Source organism: Brachionichthys hirsutus, chromosome 3 (assembly GCF_040956055.1).
Source record: "Brachionichthys hirsutus isolate HB-005 chromosome 3, CSIRO-AGI_Bhir_v1, whole genome shotgun sequence".
NCBI classification, from domain to species: domain Eukaryota; kingdom Metazoa; phylum Chordata; class Actinopteri; order Lophiiformes; family Brachionichthyidae; genus Brachionichthys; species Brachionichthys hirsutus.
Window position 1 is genome coordinate 10,305,842 of NC_090899.1, and position 23,064 is coordinate 10,328,905.

At 39.6% G+C, this 23,064-nt stretch overlaps 1 protein-coding gene across 1 annotated transcript; it reads right to left on the minus strand.

Moving 5' to 3' along the window:
* Nucleotides 1-2,112: 2,112 nt before the first annotated feature.
* mtbp (MDM2 binding protein) lies at nucleotides 2,113-23,018 on the minus strand. The gene is made up of 23 exons (XM_068760425.1): nucleotides 22,952-23,018; nucleotides 22,558-22,641; nucleotides 22,397-22,470; nucleotides 21,396-21,541; nucleotides 20,859-20,917; nucleotides 19,834-19,978; nucleotides 19,340-19,454; nucleotides 17,628-17,744; nucleotides 14,636-14,730; nucleotides 14,182-14,248; nucleotides 13,842-13,959; nucleotides 13,094-13,276; nucleotides 11,794-11,907; nucleotides 9,727-9,891; nucleotides 6,793-6,886; nucleotides 6,557-6,715; nucleotides 6,157-6,252; nucleotides 5,714-5,977; nucleotides 5,280-5,425; nucleotides 4,803-4,900; nucleotides 2,688-2,801; nucleotides 2,309-2,374; nucleotides 2,113-2,225 (listed from the first exon to the last, which is right to left on the minus strand). Exons 1-23 carry the CDS (start codon nucleotides 23,016-23,018, stop codon nucleotides 2,187-2,189), a joined length of 2,625 nt encoding a protein of 874 aa, XP_068616526.1. The 3' UTR covers nucleotides 2,113-2,186.
* Nucleotides 23,019-23,064: the final 46 nt, after the last annotated feature.

Sequence of the window (23,064 nt, forward strand, 5' to 3'; positions counted from 1 at the left end):
AGGACCACACACACACACACACACTCACATCTACTGACAATTTAGTGTAACCGATTCACCTAATTTGCATGTTATTTGCATGCAATAAAACATTAAAAGTGAAAAGTGTGTATAAATAAGCATTTGATATGTAAAGCCAATCTAATTGTCTGTATTGTAGGATAGGCTTCAATAAGCATTGCTTCTGCCTATTCCTTTTTTGGTTGTAATGTATATTTAGTTTTGTTTAAGTTGTATTTATTAATTTTTTTGTCTTAATCTGACAACCAAAATAAAAAATCATCATCATCATCATGTTTTTGAAGGTGAGAGGAAGCCGGAGAACCCGGAGAGAACCCAGGCAGACACGGGGAGAACATGCAAAATCCTCACAGAAAGGCTCCAAGCTGGATTTGAACGTGCAACCTTCTTGCTGTGAGGAAACAGTGCTATGGCTGGCTGAAACATCTTGCAAGCCTAGCTCCACATATACACCGTATATATATATAAATATGGAGATGCCTGCAAGATATTTGTGTGTGTATATATATAGTCAGACAATGGTTGATAAATAATCACCTGAATGGTGTCATGAGCACGTTCACATGTTCTACTTTCCTTTCTTCAAGTCTTGCTTGATAATTAGCTGTTGCTGGAATATTTTTCCAATTATCCCTCTTTAAAATCAAAGAAGAAAATTCTTTGAATCTTTGGAATGGTAACCTCCCACAGCAATTCATAACATTTATTTTACATCTTGTAACAAGCAGCAGAGACAGCAGATGGCCAATTCATCTCACTGTCTCTGTATTCATTTAATGGGCACACAGAATGAATTTGTCATCTAGAGTCCAGGAATTAATATTAAGAAACCCAGGAGTCTAAAACACGGGGAATTAGAGGTAGTAATATTTGGTTGTGGATTTGTAATCCCACACAAATCTCTGGAGACACATTCTAAATTGTGTTTATTATATTACATCAAGGACCAGAGATCCGAGACAACTTTGGTGTCTCCTCCATCTCCTTTTCTACCCAAGTTCTTATGTGACTCAGATGCATCAGGTACATTGTAGTCTGTATTACCTCTTGTTACAATGCAACCGGCACTTGTAAATATTGCATTTTCTTTATCTGTACTTACATTCAATGATGTATGCCAATAGTCATAAAAATACGCTCAGTGCAAATGTCAGTTTACACGCCCTTTATTACCCTTAAAGTGCACATCAGTGCTGTAGAGAACAGAAACACAACTCTGGTCCATGTCGAATACAGTCACTTGTACAATTCGGCAAATATGGGAAATCTGTTTCTTATATAATAACTTTGTTTTATAGCTCTTTCTAGGGAATTCCTTTTCCTATTCCAATTCATAGAACATGCAACCAGCTGTCACCATATTTGGCTCAGCAGAAATTTGGCCTCTAATGAGTCATGCATTGAAGCACATCTTTTTTTTTTATTCAGGTGTTGCATTTCCAAATAAAAATAAAACCATCAACTTCTGTGAAATCTGAGACTTCCGTCAGAAGAGTCGCTCGTGGGGTCATGTTGCTATTAGATGAATGTTTGTAATAGAAACATTCAGACCAGCTTCCATGACAACAGCAGTGTCAGTAGTGAATCAACTGACTGGCAGGGTTCGACCGCTTCCCATCAGGGTGATCCAGAAGACAGGACAGCGCTGCCTGACAGACAGGCCTGTTAGCCGTCAGCACTGACAGCGTGATGCATAATACTTAGAGACAGAACAGACAGACTCAGCCCAGAATGTAATCTGGAATAGCGTATGAAACGGTTGAAAAACACTTTGTGTTCCAAATGGCATAATGTGAAATACAAAGCTAAAATATTTACATTCAAGAAAGCCATTAAATTAATATTGCATTTAAAAACTAACTCAACAAGTCAGGAAGGATTTCAAAGCCTGTTTGAGGGCAAGCTACAACGTGAAGCCTTCATGGGCTCTCAGTGAGCAAAGAGAGAACTCCTGATTCAAGACTTGAGGCCGGTGGGAGCGGAACACAAAAAACACAAACTCAAAAAAGCATGAAATGTCTGGAATTTGTATTTATTTATTAAACAAAACCAGATAAATTAGTAAAAAAAGGACATTTGTTAAACGGTAATAACAAATCCTAAAGGTTATAAAATAAATTCATTAATAATCACACAATCTTGTCCTCTTGTTCTTCTGCCCATCTTTACTTCTTTGAGGCATTTTCCAACACCCAGTCAATGACCTACGAAGACAGGAAATAAGCTTTAACACAAGTTCAGTTCAGGGAGGAATATTCCATTAGTCACTAGTGTTCAGCGGTCTTACCTGTTTGACGTTGTTGCTGGCTGCTTTCTTCATCTCCTCATGGAGACCCCGAGACGTCTTCAAATCCTGGGATCAAGCAAAAGAAAGAGGAGGATCACTTGTGGTGAAGGAAACACTCATGCAGGCTTTACAGAAAGGGTGTCGACGCAGATGCATAAACCACAATGGCACCCGATGAAGAGAGCATACCTCTGCTGCAGTCAAACAATCTAAACATTTCTGTCTCACACACGCTACTATTATTGAGCTAATTTGCTGCAAGGATTAGTAAAACACAACATACGGTCAGAACCTGCACAGCACGTCCTTGACGCTTTAAGCTTCAGAATAAAGGAAAGGAGGACAGCACTGGCTGCGTGCGGGCCGCGAGAAGACTAACCTTGAGATAAAGTTTGGAGATATCGAACAGTCTTTTCCTGCAGGCCTCAAAGCACTCGTGCTTTTTACTGATCCTGTGTTGTTGGAGTGTTGTAACCACCACTTCCAAGAGCATCTGAGAAGACGAAAGAGAGACAAAGATAATTTATTGCCAGCGCAAATCATTAAATGTAGCCATGCTTATTCCCCAATCACCTTATGCTAGCTCATCACAAATAATCTATTCTTAGCATGGCTCTATTTCAGAGGCGGGGATGTCAATATGTCTCAACTTTAGATGTTCTTGCACAGATTTGTGTGCTTTTCCATTCACAGCATGAGCAGGGTATGAAATATTATATTGGTTTTGTCCACCGGGAAAATAAATTCCTGTAATAAATAGATCTACCTTTAATCTCATCACTGCAACTGCTGCAAGGAAACAATAAATTAGTGTGAGGAATCATCTGTGCCACAGTGAGCGGGAGAAAGGCAGCTTTTAATCTCGGTCCTAAATAAACTGCTATCATTATTCCCCGAGTCACACCAACTGTTCATTCCTGCACTTGAGTTTGGCTGATAAGCCTGTTTGCACAGCGATCACAAATCAGAACAAGAGAAGGTCAGGAAGCAGATTGTGAGCTAAACACGGGACAGAGGAAACAATGTGCACCAGACACACACACACACACAAACACACACACAAACACACACGCTTTTTTTAATCCTTTGCATGAGGAGATTTAGCAGTGTATAAAAACAAATGATGACATTTCCATTGCAAGGTGGATGAATTTTGAGAGGATACTGCGCACAGTGAATAATCACATTGACATTTCATAGATGCACATTGTTAATCAGAATTAAAAGAACCAATGACACAAATCTGCAGAAATGATGACGGTGTGATATGGATGCATCGCTGTCTGCCCATCAGATCAAAAGACAAACATCTCACTAAAATCTGATCAAATATGAACCGGATTCCGTTACTGCCGACTTCTGGCTCAAAATGTAAAGAATCCCATTCTGTTGTATCGTTCAGCTTTTTACTGAGAAGATTTATCAGCAATAACAGAACATTCACCGCCAGCCAGATTCCCGTTTCCAGTTTCCTGTTTCAAACGGGTCAGACAGGCACTGCCCGACTCGTCAATGAGTCAGATTAGTCCAGTGAGATGCAGCAATTTCTGCTTTTTACTATTGGAACAAAATTGAACAAATTAGGCCCATTTTTATTTATTTATTTACTGTAATCAGGTACCATCAATTTCAGAAATAATAGTGAAGGTCACAGAGCAAACAATAAACAGTTGCTCTTATTCAAATACAAGATGGAAAAAAGAAACAATTCCAGTAGCATTTTAACGTGATAATCATTCAAGCGCCACACAACAGATCAGTAAGTAGAAGTTAGACGCCATTGGTATCCAGCGCAGAGGACATAAATAAGCACGAGGTACAGGAGGAATAACCGCAGGTTCGTGGGACACCGAGGACTCTGGAGGAGCACATTCTGAATTTGTCCTGTATGATGCCAATGATAGGACACTGACTTATGAGCCGAGCTATTCTTTTATTTTTTACAAACAGCACCTTTGCTTCTTGTTTCTTAGCTACTTCCTGCACAAACAGGAACATACACACACTTCCTGCCTTCTATCTGCTGCCATGAATTCAAGCTCCATTTGAATGTGCTCTTCACACATCAAGAAGCCTTCAAGTAAATAATGAGGTTACTGTCCTGCCTTTAATTTAAGAAGCCAATGTGTGAGCATGTTCACCACACATGCCTCTCAGTCCCCCTGAGGGTCATGTCCTAGAAAGAGAGCGATACGAGTAGTCAGGAGCTGTAGGTGCCAGACCAGCGGCAGCCGGGTTCACCTCAATGAATCCCTCCTTTGTTCAGTGACTTGTGTGATTTGGTATCAGGCGCCAGGACGTGTTTACATAGTAAAAGATACAGACCTTCAACACCGCCCCACCAAACAAATGCTTTCTATTAAATAAAAACTTTATGTTCAATCTCTGGTGTCTTTGAGCAAAAGACTTCAACCCATTAAAACCTGACATATGAAGGGACAACTGCACAAACAAATGATGACAAAAGTGTTTACTTTCAATATAAAACACGCACCCTGTTGTGTTTCTGGGAGCGTGACTCTTTGGCAGCTTTGTCCTCTGTAGGTTCGTGATGCGTCTTTGGTTCGTCTCCAGAGGGATGGGTCACCAGAACTGGGTGGGAGAAGAGCAAGAAAACATAACGGAAATTTTTCCCAATACTTTCCAGGGATGTGCAATAGCAAGTGAAACAGACATAATGATGGTGAGTCAGTAAAAACAAGGAAGAAAAGGAAGGAGTGGATGAGGGGAGTCAAAGATGATAGAAAATGTATCACTTGGAGCAAAACGTATCTTTTCTGAGCCAAGGAATATTAATCTTTCAATAACTTCATTTTGAATTTTACTTTAGAAGTAAAAAAGTGTTTGAATTAAACAGTTAAAATGTACACACCTATATCTTACTGAGGTTGCTCCTTCAATCATTAATACTTGCACTGTAAAGAAGCATCACTTGATCCCTCACATTTCTGCTCGAGTGTTTCTGATGTACCTGAGGATGCCTCTCGTGATGATGAAGAGGAGGAAGTGGACTGAGACCTGCCCGGCTGTGGACGTAGCGATCTAACAGCAGGGTGTGTCCCGCTGCTTCCACTGCTCTGAGAGCAGAGGGAGTCGCTGCTCTCCGACTTCACCAGCCTGGGCCATTCAGACAAACACACCAGAAACCGTTAGTTAGGCGATGACCCTCCATGCACTACAACCCTAAAAAATACAAAACCAAGCTCACATTCATGCATTGTTGACAAACTGTCTGCTTTATTCTTAAAAGTGACACTTCTTAGTTTTACTTCGTGAATCTCTGGATTAATGTGCTCAACAGCTTGTAAATAAAATTGTCCTGCCATTTATCAATGGATTTATCAATCCATTCATACACCTTCTTGCTGGCTTGCAACAGAAACCAACACACACCATCCATCATACCTCTTCCGAGGATAACCTCCAATAATATCTGCATCCCACGACCTGCGCTTGAGTCTCGCCACATCAGCATTCTGCAAAGTCTCTCCATCAGATACACTTCCTGGTTCTGACATCACAGCAGGCGACGGGGCAGGACTGAGGGCAAAGGGAATGGCGCAGGGTTCCTTGGAGCAGGTGGTTTGGGTCTCGTACCGAATCAGACGGGCTTGGAGCTTTACACAGGCCTGGTCGCGGTCCAGGGACCTCTGGTTGTCCATACAGAATCTAAATAAAAGCAAATAAAAATAATAGCACATTGAATAATAAAAACAAGTTAAGAAGGGGAAACGGCTAATGCAGCCGGCTACTGTTCAAACTGCCACTGATCGCCATGACAATATAATCATCGTAGTAAGAGCAGCTACTCCAGCGGAATACTCTGCACATAGCTCAGAGACACTCACTCTATGCCGTGGTAGTGCGATGCTGAGGCCTTAGTGAAGGACATCTGACTCACTCTCCCGGGAGAAAGGTCTGGTGACAACTGAAACACGTTATCACTGAGCACAAAGATAGTGGAGGAGGAAGAGAGAGAGAAGCACATAAGTAGCAGATCATTAGTTTCTCTTTTTATTAAACCACAAACTGTTCGAAGCACTGTTCTCTTTGTTATGGCTAACCCGATAAAATCATTATGGCCTTATTGTTTATAGGAAGCATCAGCGGGGACTGCTCAACTAAACAGAATTTAGCATGTGTCCATAACAGCCCGGCTTTACTCGCTCCAGGGGGGTGCTTACTTTGGAATGCCAGGCGATATCTAAAATTTCTTCTCAACACAATTCCACAAAAGACCAAACATACCCTCTGTTGATAGCTAAAGGTTGCAGCTCCCCTGTCGGCAGGCCGTCAGATGTGAAGTGTTTAAGAAGTTCTCTGGCATCCAGTAAAGCAGGAGAGCCTTTCGTATTGTCTTTGCGTCCCAGCAGACTGTCACTGGAGCCTGAACCTAACAGACCAAATCTAAGACACACAAAATGCATTTAGATCAAAGATGAAGCGCACAGGGGTCCTCGTGCATTTATTTTAACATCATTTACCGCCTCTTCTGTCTTCTCCTCTGCAGGTTCTCTACGTTGTGAAGGACACTCTTTTCAGGCCAGTCTGATTCCAGGAGGGAAACAGTCTGAAGATCTACAATGACAAAAAATAAAATAAAGCTTAGCTGACCCGAGTTGGAAATCCCACTGATACATTTGGAAAAATCTCTAAACGAAATGAGAAGCATCTCTCAGTGTAGGCCTCACAGAATAATTTGTATTTGCTGCATGTCAATGAGAGAAGTCGCATGTTGCTTCAGACACAGAAGCACGCTGAGCCTTTGTGTCTGAATAGGAAGGTACTTTGTGTTGGATGGTGTAGCTTGGATTTTACTTGTCGGTCATGGACATGACCAATAATAATATAATAATAATAACGTAGCGTTTATGCTCTATAACAGTTTATTATTGGAATCATCCTAGTGCTGAGTCATAAGGTTGAGCTTAAAGTAGTTTTAATGGAGCAGCATCTTCGTTGAGCCATGTCAGGAAAGAGCACCAAGATAATTTAAGGAGGGACCCTGAAGTCCCAGCATGGAACCCACACACTGACCTGCATGATGGACTGCAATGAAGTACCTTTAACAAAGTACTGCACAAACTAAATACAAATTAGAGATACTTGTACTTCAGTATTTATTCTTGTAGTTTAATTTCACTGTGTCTTAGAAGCAAATATGATACTATTTTAATCAAACTATATTTGACAGCTTTTGTTCCTTGGTATTGAAATAAAGAATATTTCCCATCTACTGAAAGTCATTTATCTCATTTAATTCAAATCATTTTGAAGCATATTTTGGATAAATAGAATTTCTGTGGATGAGACAACATGAAAATGGATAGATGGATGAATTTCTTAAGCTAAAATTGGAATCTTGGATTTTGCTCCTGAAAGTTTAATGTTTTTAGATAGAAATGTTTTTTGTTTCAGTAAAAGTGTTCAACATATGATCTCACAGAATACGATGTATTGCTTCAGATGTAATTAACCAACGGTATTTAAAGCAGTTAAAATAATCTACACCTTCATTTTGGCAGTGATAAATAAACATCCAGCACTGCCACGTTTTTGTAGGGAGCTGCTGAATTTCAGGTCCACTAAGTCAATTGATGATATTACTTGGTACCTTCACTGGCTTCTACTTGTAGTGGAGTATTCTCACAGTGTGAGGTAAGAGTTATGGAAGATTTCCCCTGTGCTCGGTCGACTCTCTGAACCCCCGGCAAACAGAAACCAGAACTTTTAAAAATGTGTTAGTCAGCGCTTTGCTTGTGTTTGGACAGGAAGATTGCATGTTATTCAAGGAGGACAGAAATCAGATGAGTGTGTACAGCAGGATCAACGTTAAGATGTACGGTGATGGCCCGGGGTGGCACACTATGAAGAGGCTGAAGGTCTCCAGCAGCGGTTTAACAGCTCACACCAAGCCAGACACACTTTGAGGAAATCCAGATACACAAATGGAAGACCTTTTAAAGAACTGCAGGATCGGTGTATTGAAATAAATGGCATTCTCATCCACAGACCAGAAAGTGGAAGATGGGTATTTCGATGTGCCAATCATTAATTCTTACCGCCTCACCTCATCCAAAATTTAAGTCTATGTTATTTGAGGTCCTGGAGATAAATAATGCAAAACAAAGACAAAACCAGAATGTGTGGTTCCCACGCCAAGAAGCCTAAAATATCTCATGGCCAAGGGCTCCACATAAAGATGATAACACATGGACTCCTGTATATCATTTTATTTTGTTTTTCACATTTTGAATAATTTGTTTCATTATAAGCTTTGTTTCTTTGGTTCAGCTTGCAGATATTTACGGTAACTATGCTACATTTGTTTGGGCCTTCCCGGTTGTCTCTAAAAGCCTGACGGCTTTTCACATTTCCATCAAGCCCGGCAAACGCTGCATGAGAATCAAGTGGACAAGAACTTATCTGATTAAAGTATGATATTGTTGTGTGTTGCTATATACAACACAACACAAAACAACACACCACACACAGGAAATGTAATACAGGAACTCCAAAAATAATCACACAGAGTTTATGATATGAAAACTACTTGATATGCAGGTTTGTTAGCCCACAGCTAAATCCAACACAACACGCTCCGTGCACATTTAGCTCTGGCTTCCGGATGGGACTCAAGGAATTACTTAAAATGTTTTGCAATATATTTGCTGGGGTCGTTTCTTAAAACAGACATCCCATGAATGTGTGTAAACCGAATACTGATGAACCACTTTGCGAGAATTCAGTCAGAATGTGTGTTTTTGGTAAGTTAATGAACAGACAGCAGTTTCTTTGAAGGCATATCAGAATTGTTTTGCACACAGTATAAAAACAAATATTTCTTATTGTACTTTGTATGACTTAAGTTGGCTAAAATGAGCATTAACTATTGTATTCTATGACTTCTTCATTAATATTAAATACATCACTATTACCATTCAGTAATAGTAATAATAAGAAACAATAGTGACACACATATTACTGAATAACATGTTTGACAAAGGCCTATTCTGTATCTGTTGTCAAGGTTTTAACAGATAACTTGGGCTAATTAAAAGCTCTTACAGCAATTCTAGAAATGAAAGTAATAATAATAATAATAATACATGCACAATCTCAAGAAGGAATAATTCTGGGTCTTCCCATTCTGACAACATGGTGTAGAATGTAGCATTTTCCAAACTCACAATGGATGAATGGAGCGTTAAAGGGTGAGTCTCTGCTGTCAAATGTACAAAAAAATCAATAAAAACTGTTAAACTTCAAAATCACAGGACGGATGAAAAGTGATCCGAGATAAATTGCTACCTTCAGATAAACTGACAGCACCTACACGTTTTAGCATGTCCAGCACCTGCCGCAGCTTTGACATTATAAAATATAATAAGCTTGTTTTCTTCCTGTCAGTTGAATACCTGAGTTGTTGGCGGCCGTGTTCGGCAGCTCGTCCGTCATACAGGAGGCGGCACAGGGCAGAGTGGAGTCAATCATCTTCAGGTATTTCTCCCTGGTCCGCCTGAGAATGAACTTCAGGTCGTTCAGCGGTATCTCGCCTGAAGGTGATGTTTCTTCCTTTCGTTCTGAACACACAAACAGAAGAAGCGTTTTGTCACTTGACAACATCTCAGATTAAAGAGGTGGTATTCAATCCTTTCTGCCAACTTCCTTTAAGATGGGAAAATGTATAATTTGTGATACATGATTAATAAATGATAAATATTTTTGGGAGAAAGATGCATAGTGACTTTTACCTGAGATGTTAAATTCAGTAGCTGGATTTTAAGATTTGTGATTACATTTAATAACTAGGAAAGTACTTAGAGCGCAGACCTCCGCCAAGCAGCTCACTCCCCTCTTAATTGGATTTACACATGGTGATCCAGATCATCATCAAAAGGTTCTAAATTGTTCTTGATATCTTTATCCACCAACCATGAAAAGTAAAAGTTAATCGGAAAATGGGGTCTTCAATGTTAAAATCTAATGTTTTTTACTGACTCCATTCTTGATACGATCTGGATGAAATTAGGTGGTGAGATAGCGGTCCCCACCCTACATGACTGTTTCAAATTACATAAATATCGGTCAATAATAAACCGAGATAGTGAGGAACAAATTTTGAAACTCCATTGACTGCAATGTTAACGAATATTTCAAAGTGAGCCAGAATCCTGTATCTCTTCTGGATCATCACCAAGATGTAATCGTCTGTTCCTGGTAACATTCCCAACATTTCCTGTAAATTTCATTCAGATCTGTCCAGAACCTTTTGAGTTATCTTGCTAACAGACAGACAGACGGACACATGTCGGCGATTACATAACCTCCGCCTCGCCTCTGCGCAGGTGACTTCCTAATTGTTTGGGAGATAGATATCGGGTGGAAATAAAAAACATTTTGAATTAAGTCATTGATATGCACATGCGTGCATACTTATCAGACAGACTGATGAGTGCTTATAAGACAGGCAGACCAGGATTGTGCACACACACTTCACTTAATGAGAAAACTTCAAATCCTACTTTGAACTTTTGCACTTTATAAGGATGCCTTTTCCCAATTTAATGCCAAGTCGAAGATATTGCAATGAATTTCATTAAGGCCTGTGGTCTGTCAGTATGCTTCATTCTGCTCACGGCCTTTTCAAAGAACAGTCCCCCCCCCCATATTTGAAGAATTCCACTCTACTTCCTTTAATCTAGCTCCCCTCAACTAGTGTTTCACTATCTCACCAGCCAAGAGGACATTAAGCGTGTCAGTAAAATAATGATACTTTCGCAGTGTTTCTATGCAGCAGCCTGTGCTGAAGGCTGGAGGGACCTGAGAGTTCAAACTGGTCAGGGAGCTCCGGGTGGCCTCTCTACTTGATAAATCCCTTCTGGCCATTTTTTCTTGGTCTCAGAAGTTTATGCAGATTTAGTGTGAAATATTGTGGGGTGCATGACTGCAGGAAACTGACATGTCCACAATACACTACAACCAAACCTTGTTGGGATGGTTTTACTATTACATTGATACATGAGTTACTGTGTGGAGGAAACCAAAGAGGGAACTTCAGAAGACTAAAAGTTGCAAGCAGGAGATTGTATAGGGTTCTTTTTTTTTACGTATCCAAAGATTGATTTACAAACATGACAACAACAAAAAAAGAGCCATGTATTGTTAATAAAGTTCATTTATGCAATAACTGCAGGGATGAAATGAAAACATGTCAAACAATAGGTAGATTTAAACAAATCTTCAAAGATTATTTCATAAAAAGATATGGAATGGTTTCAGAGGTAATTATTAAACTTTTTATTGTTTTTCTTTTAAATACAAAATAAATAAACACTGGTGATGCAATATATTTAACTACAACAATGAATGCTAATTTTAGTAGGTTCTTCATGTCCATGCCCTGCTTTTGGTTTGCAGCTACGGAATTATTTCGAGATATATTTACTTTATTATACTGCTTAAAATGAAGTACCGGCACTTACTGAGATATTCTTTGACGACAAATGCTTGGACCTTGGCCAATTTTCTCTCTCTCTTCTGCAGGTCAGCTCCTTGGACCAATGGCAGAGGGTGGAGGATACCGAGTACACCTTCATCTGTTCAAAAACAGCAAAGCAGAGAATAATAATAATAAAAGATATTACTAGATAATCTTCAAATCTCAACTATGTTTGAAGCAGAGGATTTTGATATTTCTCAAGTGGGATCAGGGGCATTAGGAAGTTTAAGGGACATCATTTTCTATGGATAAAATACTTTTTATCTTTACAATAAACTGTGCTACAACGGTGAGGTGTCATTTAGGCCACCCTTTATAGTATTGTGCTGCATCGTAAAGAGCCTCAAAAATGTATCTCAAAGGTTCTATAGTGGAAACAGCAGGTTTCTTTAATATCATATAAAGCACAAGAACAATGAAGGACTTTTGTTGGAAGAGAAGATCCAGGTTTAGGTAAAAAACCAAGAAAGGTTTGAGCTTCAAACCGCTGTCATGTCATAACCAGTCAAAACAGCAAACAGACGTGTGGTCATGTTTCTGTGAGACCGGCTGGTGGCCGATAAATATTTACTTCCCTTCTATTCTGTCGATGAAGCCAGACGGACTTTCACTCCAATCAAGCTGAGGAGTCGCTTTCAGGCCAATCAAGCGCTTGAAGGGCTTTTCTTTATCGAAAGAAAACAGATTACCGCTAGACTTTTTCAAATCTCAAGATGTTAGCAAAAGAGTGGTCAAACTTGATTACAGAAAATGTTCTCAATAAAGCAGAAGAAAGACGTGCAAACAGCATGTTGCTGTACTAAAAAAAAAAAAAGAAAGGGGAATGCAATTGTGGTCGTCTGGACTGCTGATGCGACTCATTCAATGAACAACAACAACAAAAACATGGTCGGCGTTGTTATTATGGCAGCAGCGGCTGTGACACACTTCTTCAGAGGGAAATCTACAAAGTCTAACAATCTAAGCATTAAAATTTCAGGAATCATGATTCTGGTTGTTGTGGACACACAGATGTGATGCAATCATTTTTAGATTCAGTGTGAATAACAATGTCCAACCTGACATCCTGAATAAGGAAAAATACACTACAAAGGATCACAGAATGTTTTAAAATGTTCTTCAGTGTTAAATCAACTATTATATAAAACTAAAATGACATATATACATGCATGTTTTCATCACCCTAAACAATAACAGGTGTAAAAAAATGTTTTTAACTGTCTGAGTGAAGCTTAACTGTCAGACGGAAAAACGAATATAATACTCAGAAGAACATAATTTACCTGATGATGATGACGGAGATCGTTCTCTGAGCAACGCAGAGACTGTTGCCATGGCAGCTGCCCCATTGATTTGACCATCTGAGGATAGCATCCTTACCCAGCAGGCTTCACTCTCAATATTGTCAGAGCCCTGGACGAGCAGGAAGTAGTGAACAGTCTCACCTCTTACCTCTACATCAGGCACTGCAGGGTGCAGACAGAAGGACAGATTAGACCAGAGTATACCTATGACAATAGGAATATAACTTTCTGTCCCCTTATGAGAGCTGCTGTTTTTACCCTGCTTTGTCCAATCCGTTACAACTGCGATGAAAATTGTATTGTTCTACATTCTGATTATTTAGTCCATACATTTCTACTTTATCATACTAATACTTGTTTGTTTGTTTTTTCCATTGCTGGTTTTCCAATAGATGAGAAATAACAGTTGCATTATGGCGGTGGGATTTAATAAGTTTTTCTTCTTCCCACTCCTTTTCAAGCACTATATAATGTATTATTTGCTATTTTTGTGTACATGAACTTTGGTGGTTGTTTTGGACATATTTGTTGGGTTTTTGTTTCTTTAGTCGATGTATGGTTTCTTGTACGCAAAAAGGTATAATTTTGTTGTTTTTAATTTTTATTCCGCTTGAAACAAATTAATAAATAAATAAATAACTATATCATACTTATTTCAACTAGACTCTGTAATAATCATTCATTCAATACGTAATGAAAAGGACTTGAAGATGAAGATCAGTCAAACCGGTTAAGGACTGTGGTCTCTTGACGATAGACTCTTTCCAGCGCTGAGAGCTGAGCTGGCTGGCTGCCGGCTGGGCGTTGGGGGTGACGGTACAAGTGAGGCTGAACAATGCTCCCACCTGGTAATTGAAACACAGTAGATAAACACAATCCCATAAACCACACAGATTAATCCTATACGCATCTTCTAATCTACTGCAGGCACTCATTATATTTGAATGGGGACTAAAGTAAACAGAAATCTAAATCATATGTCATTTATTTACTTCAGTGGAAATTACAAAGTTCTACGGACGATGAATTTCAACATTGGAATAAGAGCACAGTTCAGGGGACGATACCTTTCCACGCAGGGACCTCAGCTGGTCAAACAGAAGTTTGGCTTTCATTGATTTCCCAGACACGCTTCTGTTTGTTGTTGGTGAAGGAACAATCGAGTATGGAGGAGAATGTGCTGCAGAAGAGGACTCGAGTTTGACTGGAACTAAAGTATCACACACATTATTTTATGATTTGTTCTCAGACTTGGACCTAAACTTGATTTCAGTTTCTGGTTTGTGGACATTCCTTACATTGTTTTGGTGCATTAGCTGGGATTTGCCATCTGTGGTCTATATATTTTTTTATTGTATTTTTCTCCTTTTAGAATGAACTATGTGACATAATGTTTCTCCAGACACATGCTATCTGTCCTGGCGTTTGAAGTCAAGCCGTTTCATTCCAGTGGATTTATTCAATGACCGGTACTTTATTTCTCACGAAACACATCAACAAACAATTCAGGAATGAGGATACAGTTCAAACTGGGTCCCGGATATCAGAAAGTTGGGCAGGTCTGACAGATCAAACAGCTGAATCCAATCTAAAACTTGTGTGTAGTAATGGAAGACCTGTAAACACAGAGCAGAAAGACAGCAAGAATGTTTATATACAATTTATTTACACTTGATACAAAATACTGAACCCAAACCAGTTCAGAGGTTGTTCTACAGCTAAGCCCAAAATCTCAACAGCACGAGGGTAAAGCTTTAAATCGGCACTGGACAGAACACGGCATACAGAAATCCTGTATTATTTTAGGAACACAATAGTTTATTAAGTGAGGGGTCCAACTAGGTGTCCTCTAACAGGAACAAACTGCCAAGTCAAGTCACGTTACATACGCTATATATAAAACGTCAGCATAATTAAAGAGACCATCAAGCCGACATCGGTGATGCAGCCTAAATTAATGAGTTGAATAAAAACTGGCACGTGATGAAATGGTATTAGTTCCACAAATGAATGATATCACATCTTTTACCTTTCCTCCTCCAACACGCACCGTAAACAACAGTTCTCATCAACAGCTCCACAGAGAAGAAAAACAGGAACAGCTCTAAGTGTACTTTAAGAATGGGCATACAAATAATGTTTGGCTAAATGTACTTTTCATGCAATATTCTGCTTTGTAACTGTAGTTTTACTGCAGCATAAAGGCTGCACCCCAACAACGAGGTACTACCGGTACTTCTCACAGTTTGTCTGACTTTTAGGAAAATGTCAGCAGTGTTGAAAATCAATAAGGACTGAAAGCAATGAAAAGAGGACAGATTCTTATCAGACATATAACAACATAATTAAATACCATAGAGCACAAAAATGTTGGGCGGGTGTGACAATAATACTTATACTTCATACTTAAACTGCAGGTTAACCCAACATGCAGTAGATTTCATACATATCACTCTGAACATGCTTTTGTTTGCGTGGTCACAAACCAGAGCATGTGTGTGTGTGTGTGTGTGTTAATAATGATCACAGCAATTACTTATGACAGTAACGAGGCTTAGCCGTTTTTTACGCGTGTTTACGTCACTTTACGGTTAGTTGTCTCCGGAGTGAAGAAATACGATCTGTCGTCGACGGTATTTTTTGATTGTGTGCCAGAACAATCGTTGCCATCTGCTGCTCTGTGCAGGGATCATAGAAGATCATAGATCTACACTACACAACACTAACTAACAGCATACACCAACACACACGTCCTGCTGAATGATTACACACGACAGCACAAACACAGATTTTGTGTTGCCAGACACACAGCAGACAATTATCACTCTAAAAACATGGAATTTAAACAATATAAAACTAAATAAGAGCCAATCTGTTTGCTTTAAGAGATTATTGAGTACTGTACTCAAAGTATTAATATTCTGTATGTACATTTATTTAATGTGTACGACTGTCATCCTTTGAATTCATGCTAAATGACAATTGAAACTGCCTGTGTGTGTGTGTGTGTGTGTGTGTGTGTGTGTTTGCGCACACACTACAGTTCCGACATCAGTCCATAACTTCCTGGACACGGCTCCTGTGTGGGTTTTATAGTTAGGAACATTAATTAATATTAGAAACCTAATTATAGAACTATATTATACCAGATGTTACGAAAGGTCCCCTCACCCACAGTACACACTCTACTGTGGGTGAGCAAAGTGCCTACAGCACTCGGGAACAATGACAACAAGTATTGATCAGAGGCAGCTACAGGAAATAATCAACAAACAGCTTTTGAAACCACAATGCAACAGTCTGCGTAACAACGACAACAATGAAAAACCTCATGAATGTGGTTGCCTGAGGTGCTGGGAAAAGATAAATAAGATACAGCTATGACAGAATTGGTTTCTGACCACTGAATTGATGCATACATCTCTAAATTGAAGAAGGAGGAAAAAACACAGATGCCTTTATACTGATCGTTTGGAAACACAACTTGTTGATTATGGAAATTACATGTTATGGTCTTCACAGTGCACGGATATAAAAATGTTACTTTGAGATGCTCATTTCTCTCATCTTCATCAGTAGCAGAGAACTGCATAAGGGACCAGACTTAGGAGGGATGATGCTCTCTTCCTGAGATGATCTGTGCTATAGAGGACTGAAGGCTGTGTGGTTTTATCTATTTTACTGCATAACCCTATAGCATAGCGATGTAGTTTTGCATTCTATCATTTGTCATTATTTTATGTTTCATATTGCACGACTGCACAGAGAAAGATTCCTGGTTTGTTTATCCTTTCACTGCCAATGGCAAATAAATCGATTCTGATTCTGATTAAAAGCACACAGCCAGTAGTAAAACAATGAGAGCCTTTCTTTAGACTGCCTTCATTTGCTGCAGTGCGATCTTTGAAAACCTGCCGGTGCTCTCTATGCGACGCAGGCAGAATGTGCAACACAGTGGTGTTTTATGTACCTGTCTCAAGGTGCTTTGGATCATGAAACAATATTTATTATGACTCTTATAACGTAGTTCATATCATCCTTGATGCTGCATTTTGTCCAGCTTTGCATACATTTACTTCTGTAAATTCTCAATTATGAGCTGCATGCGTCCCAAGTTGTCAAGTCGTCACCTGCTTATTTTATTCAGAACATTTATTTGCCACTGTAGCTAACTCCTCTGCTGGCTCAGAGGCTGAACAACAATTGCACTCAATACCAAGACATAAAAATGCACAACAGCCCTTCCTGCAACAGGTGTAAGGCATTTCATGTTGGTATTACAGACAAAAACGCACAGAATCTTATTGAATTCAGTCCCACAACTCCCCGTTACGCATAGTAGGATCCAATAAATAGAAAGGCATAAAGATTCAGAAAAAAAAGCTTTGGTTTTATTCAGTATCCAGTCACTAAACACAACGTTTGTAACAAAATGTCCTTACAAAACAAAACTAAACCAACTTAAATTTAACAAGAACATACAGAAATGAAAACTGAAGAGCTGCAGACTCACCTCTGACTGCATTTGGTGGTCTGTAGTGATGTAGGGGCCTTCCAGGAGACTGGACCCGGACGTCTGATGAACTGGAGAGCGCAGAGAAAAGCCATCGAAGCGCAGCTCTGACACATTCTGAGGGAAAGCGATACGCACATGTAGGAGAGAATGATTCACAAAACAAAAAGAAAAAGAAAAAGCCATTTGAAATATTTAGGTCAAATTCCACACAATCTCTTGCAGTGTGTATCGTAGTGGAAGAAATGGTTGGAAGTTAGCTGCTGTGCTACGTAGAACAGAGACACAAAAACGCTGACTTGGCAGATTGCTATGATGCTACAGAGCACCATAGAGCTGTAAAGTATTTGCGTTCACATTGACTCTGGTTTAATGGCGTTATAGTCGACAGTGTGTATACACACAGACACATCGTTATATATTGTGTATAACCCAACTGTAAAGTGTTCGTGGTTGTTCTCAGACGGCGTTTATTCCTTTGGGAGTAAGTCTTTGTTCCGCCACTCTCCAACTACAACGTTCGATTGGCTGACTGCTGGAGGTCATTTATTGAAGTTGAAGCTGCATACTTACCTCAGAAAAGAAAAGAAATCACTTGCCAAGCATGCGATGGCACTGGCCAAGACAAGGATACAAATAATAATAAAAAATATTCAAGAAATATTAACTAGAATGATAGCTGCATTTGTTTGGTAATGTCAAGTTTTTCTGGCAGCATGGTGGCGTAGTGGGTAGCGCTGAGACGACGCTCTCATCTACAAGAAAATGAATGGATGGATGTTTTCACTCCAACAGGAAGATTATATTCTGAACACTAAACTACAGCAGTTATTTATTTTCATCCTTTGAAAACCTCAGCCAAAGAGAGACTTCTAGGGCGAAGCCGAGATTTCTTCCCACTCTTCTTTAAAAGCAGAAAACGCCACTAAAAGCTTGTCAATCAAAGAAAGTTTGTTCTCTCTTCTCCCAACTGACTTTGGCAGGGGATTAATTCACTGCTGAAAGTGTTCTCCTGCTTGTAGGTTAAAGTTAGCCTGACAGTGATAGACAGAAACCCCATCCAAGAATCTGCCAAAAAAAAAAAAACAATTCTAGAAGGTGTCTGACATTTTACGAACAGTTTCCATGTTCTCCTCGACAATCCATGTTAGGTCACCAAACTGCTGTCAGAAACACCATCAGCCCAAACTGTGGATGACCCCAAAGATAATGTGAGGAAGCTCTGCTGGAAGTTTGTTTTCACATTCATCAGCTTTCATCTCTGCAAGTATAATATGGATGCTTGAGGCCTGCAGCAGAAAGTCACTGAAAAAGTGACTCACACCATTCTACAAAACACTTATTCTTCCTCTAGCTAATGAGCCACCTACTTTGTCATTAGCACCATCTTTGGATTGCATCGTTCTCCTGCGCTTCCAGAGTCGCTCCAGTCTTACTTTAATATTTCAAATTTGTTATTTTCTGGAATTCTCTGGAGCAACCTGGAATCAGAATTTCCTTCGGGAGTAATACAGTTCTATCTTATCTCTTATCTTATTCTATATTTGCAGCTTCTGTAATGCGTTTCCCTACTCTGAGCAATGGGCTGTTCACTTGCTGCACACTGTAAAAGTTATCTGCGGTTTCCACCATATTTTATTTAATTAAAGACAAATGTGAAAGAAATGAGATGAAAGGAACAGTATTCTGCATTTTCCCTCTGAGGTTCTTACCTTCTTCTCTCTGATGAGAATACCACCCCGCCATAATTCTCGGCAGTCGATAGAGCTCTCTAGGTCAGTGGCCTCCACCAGATCAGCACTCAGGTAGGATGCCGCTTTCTGCCACCTGAGCAAGAGAAAATAAGGGACAACTCAATAAACCAGGACAGGGACACTTCAGCAACATTTGCAAATGTTTTTTCAAAACAGAAATGTAATTGTCTCATTATAAATCTGTGTGCAAAATGTAGAAGGATTGCTTAGCATTCATGCAGCTATTGAGTCCCGTACTGAAATGAGAGAACTTCTGTAGACATGCTTTGTTAACGCTTGTTTATTGGCGCTATTATATCGCCCCCTAGTGGTAAACATTTCATACAGCACTGGCGCTTTCCTGCCATTGAACCATTAACTGCAATTTCCAATCAGCATTTGAAATTTGGCATAAAACCAGTGGTGTGTGTTTTTATGTAAATCAAGTAATTGTTCATTTTTCATCTCCTCACCCTGTGGTGTGTTGTGTTACGATAGTGATTTTAGCAGCATGCCAGCAGGACATGTGTTTGAGTACGCCCAGCAGAGGCAGCATGTCTTTAATGGGAGGTGACTGCTCTGCAGAGCCCAGCAGCAGCACATCCAGCAAAGCTTTCCCTGGGGGGGGGCAGGAAGGAGACAAACAATAGAAGAATGAATATAGTAATTCTTATTTGTTCACATACATTCCTCTGTAGGATTTCAGGAGGGGTTATCAAACTTGACACAAATCTTAACAGGCAGAAGGAACCGGTAATTAATGATTTCAAGTATTTAGCTCTGTGGAAGAGAGGTTGGAGTGGCTTCAGCTCCTCGGGGAAGGTAACAATGGAAGGGGGCTGATCATGAACTCCTGTGGAAGAAGTGCATTACAAAATGGTCTTAAAGTGAAATATCGCTTCAGGGTGCAGACCTTTTAAGAAGCACTCAGAACAGACACATCTCCATCCTGCCGGTGGATAGTGCATATTTATCAGGTACAGTTGGCCACCTTCTCTATGAGACGGCTGCAGGCAGATTGTCAAACACTAATTGCTTAAAACTGGACTGGATCCTTGCCACACAGCTGAGGACTTTGGCTTCAGAACAGAGGTTTTATTCCATTGCGAACGGAGGCCTTTGGCAAAAATAAAACTCGCACTCTGAGGAATATTTTGTGAAGTAAACTAACTTTTTTCCATTTTTGACTTTCAGTAAGCTAGAAAATTCTTGTTTTCCCTATCAAAATAAAATAGAGGAAACCGAAAATCAAAAAAATCAAAACCCAAAAATATCCGAGCAGTAATGTGTGGAAGCATTTTGGAATAAACACCTTGGATAGAGTAATTTTACCTTCAAATGAATTTTATGTCATAATATTCTAATATAGATATTTTATACTGTGGACAGGCCTCCTGAGCAAACACTCAACACCTTCACAAATGACAGCAACATGATAAGAATACGAACTTTACCATTAATATAAAGACAGCGCGCCCTGTCAAACGGGCAGCAGTACCTGGAGGTGGTAGCTTGTCTGACAGTTGATGGAGTCCCTCTGCAATCTCCTCTAAGAGCCTGTTAAGAGAACAAAATTAGATCCAGTGTTTTCACAGGGCCAACGAAATGTCATGTAGCTGCAGTCAGTCCTCCACACACATCGCTGCAAAGCACCGTGAGATGCGAGTCTCGTCATTGCTCTGGGAACAATTTCCTATAAAACTCATCTTCAAAAAAAGGGAATTATTTTTAGTAACATAAAAGAGATTTAAATATTTTAGATTATAGCATTTTTAGCATCTTTTCTGACAGCATCTACCAAATAAGGAGAACTGGGCAATATATAATTTGCAGGCACCAAATAATCCTGATGTTGGATACTGGAATTCAAAATAGAGGAGGTCATCAGCATTTAGAATAAAATTTGACATTAAATAGAAAGATATGTTGGAAACATTTAACTGTACAAACAGTGTTTAGTTATGAATACATTTGTGATAAATAGAAGAACATAAAAGCTACATTGACACATTTTACTTTGCAATCTCCCACTCACTCTGCCACCACTGACGGGTCCACCCTTTGGTCCATTGTCTCTTGATTTCTCACACAACTGAGACATGAGTCCACAGCACTCGGTTTCCCCTCTTCATCAGATTTCTGACGAGCTGTCCCCAGCTCTTCCCAGTCTGAGCTGCAAAACTATGAAACAAGTGATACAGGTGTGCGTAAAACAAACATATTCCTGACTGTCTTATAATATACATGACATATATATACATCATACAATAGTTTGACCAGAAAAAGTATTCCAATATTTCTCCTCCACAACATATTGACGGCTTGTTTCAAAGCTTCCCTTTCAGTAACCTTTATCTGTGAGTGACCTCCACAACACATCCTCATTTTGCCTTTCCAGACGTACTGTTTTACACACAAGGAAGAAAAGCTTCAAGCTCAAAAAAGACTGGAAGTCTGATTCGATAGGTGGATTTACGTCTAGATCACTCAACATTTTATGACAGGAGCCTACTAATTGTTTAGAATCAAAAAATTACAAAAGAAATCTAAGTCCGTGGACGTTTTCTCTCGTCGCAGCATCAAATTTAAACAAGAAGCATCAGGTGATAGCATATCCCCCCCCAACCCCTGCAAAATCCAACGGATATTTGTATTTTTGAATGAATGCAAAATTGTTAAATTCAGCAGACAATGAATGAAAAGAAAAAAAGCTTAGACTGGTCAAAGAAAATAAAAGTGACAAGATGTGCTTTACAAATGAATCTTACTTTTTCTTTGGAATAAAACAATTATTTGCAAATAATTATTCAAATACAGTAAAGTACAAGAAGGATTTTTAAAGTTATACTTCAGACAGACATTCCAAGATCCAAGGCAAACAAATTGCAGAAGGCACAACTCCAGCATCAGTTTGATGTTTTACCTGAGTTAACAAAATAATTCTTCCAGACGGACTGCGAGCTATAGTCCCTGGCGAGGACTGGAAAATGTAATCGTGGCTCCAACACAAGCCACGGCAGGCCAGTATTGTCTCACCTGAGCTGCTCCTTGGCATGCCTGAAGAGCAAAGTACTGCCTCTGAACCGATGGCCTGCCGCTAAGCGAACAACCTGAGGAAACGAAGAGGGCAAAGGTGCAAGGAAAACGAGTGTAACAACAGCTTCCAAGCGAAAGATGGCCAGTGTGACAAACTGTACCTGGAAATGCAGAGACGCCCCTGTCCCACTCCTGAGTGGAGACATCCACAAGTCTCTCATACAACTGCTTTACCGGCTGGAGACCTGAGAGCAATGCTAGTTTAGCCAACACGATTTCTCATATCTCTCACCACTGGTTCTCATTCAGGTACTGTACTGTAGAGATATGGTAGTGAACTAACTCCCTCTTGAAATAAACTTAAGGCTATGTGAACATAACTTAGACAGTTATGGAAAACATAAAATGTGTAGCATTAATCAAAATGTGCAAGCAGATAGTGACGTTTTCTAATCCACTGCTTTCTTGGCGATAACATCAATCATCGTATATGATGTAGCATAGCATAAGCTAGTTCATCCTAAACAGTGTGTTTCAAAGAGAACCAGCACTTACATTTATAATCCTCCCCCAGGTCGTCATCAGTCTGACAAAATGATATGACCAGCGTGTACCGGTCCATGTTACGAAGTGTTAATAAGTTCCTAGTTAAGGTATGAGAGTTAATC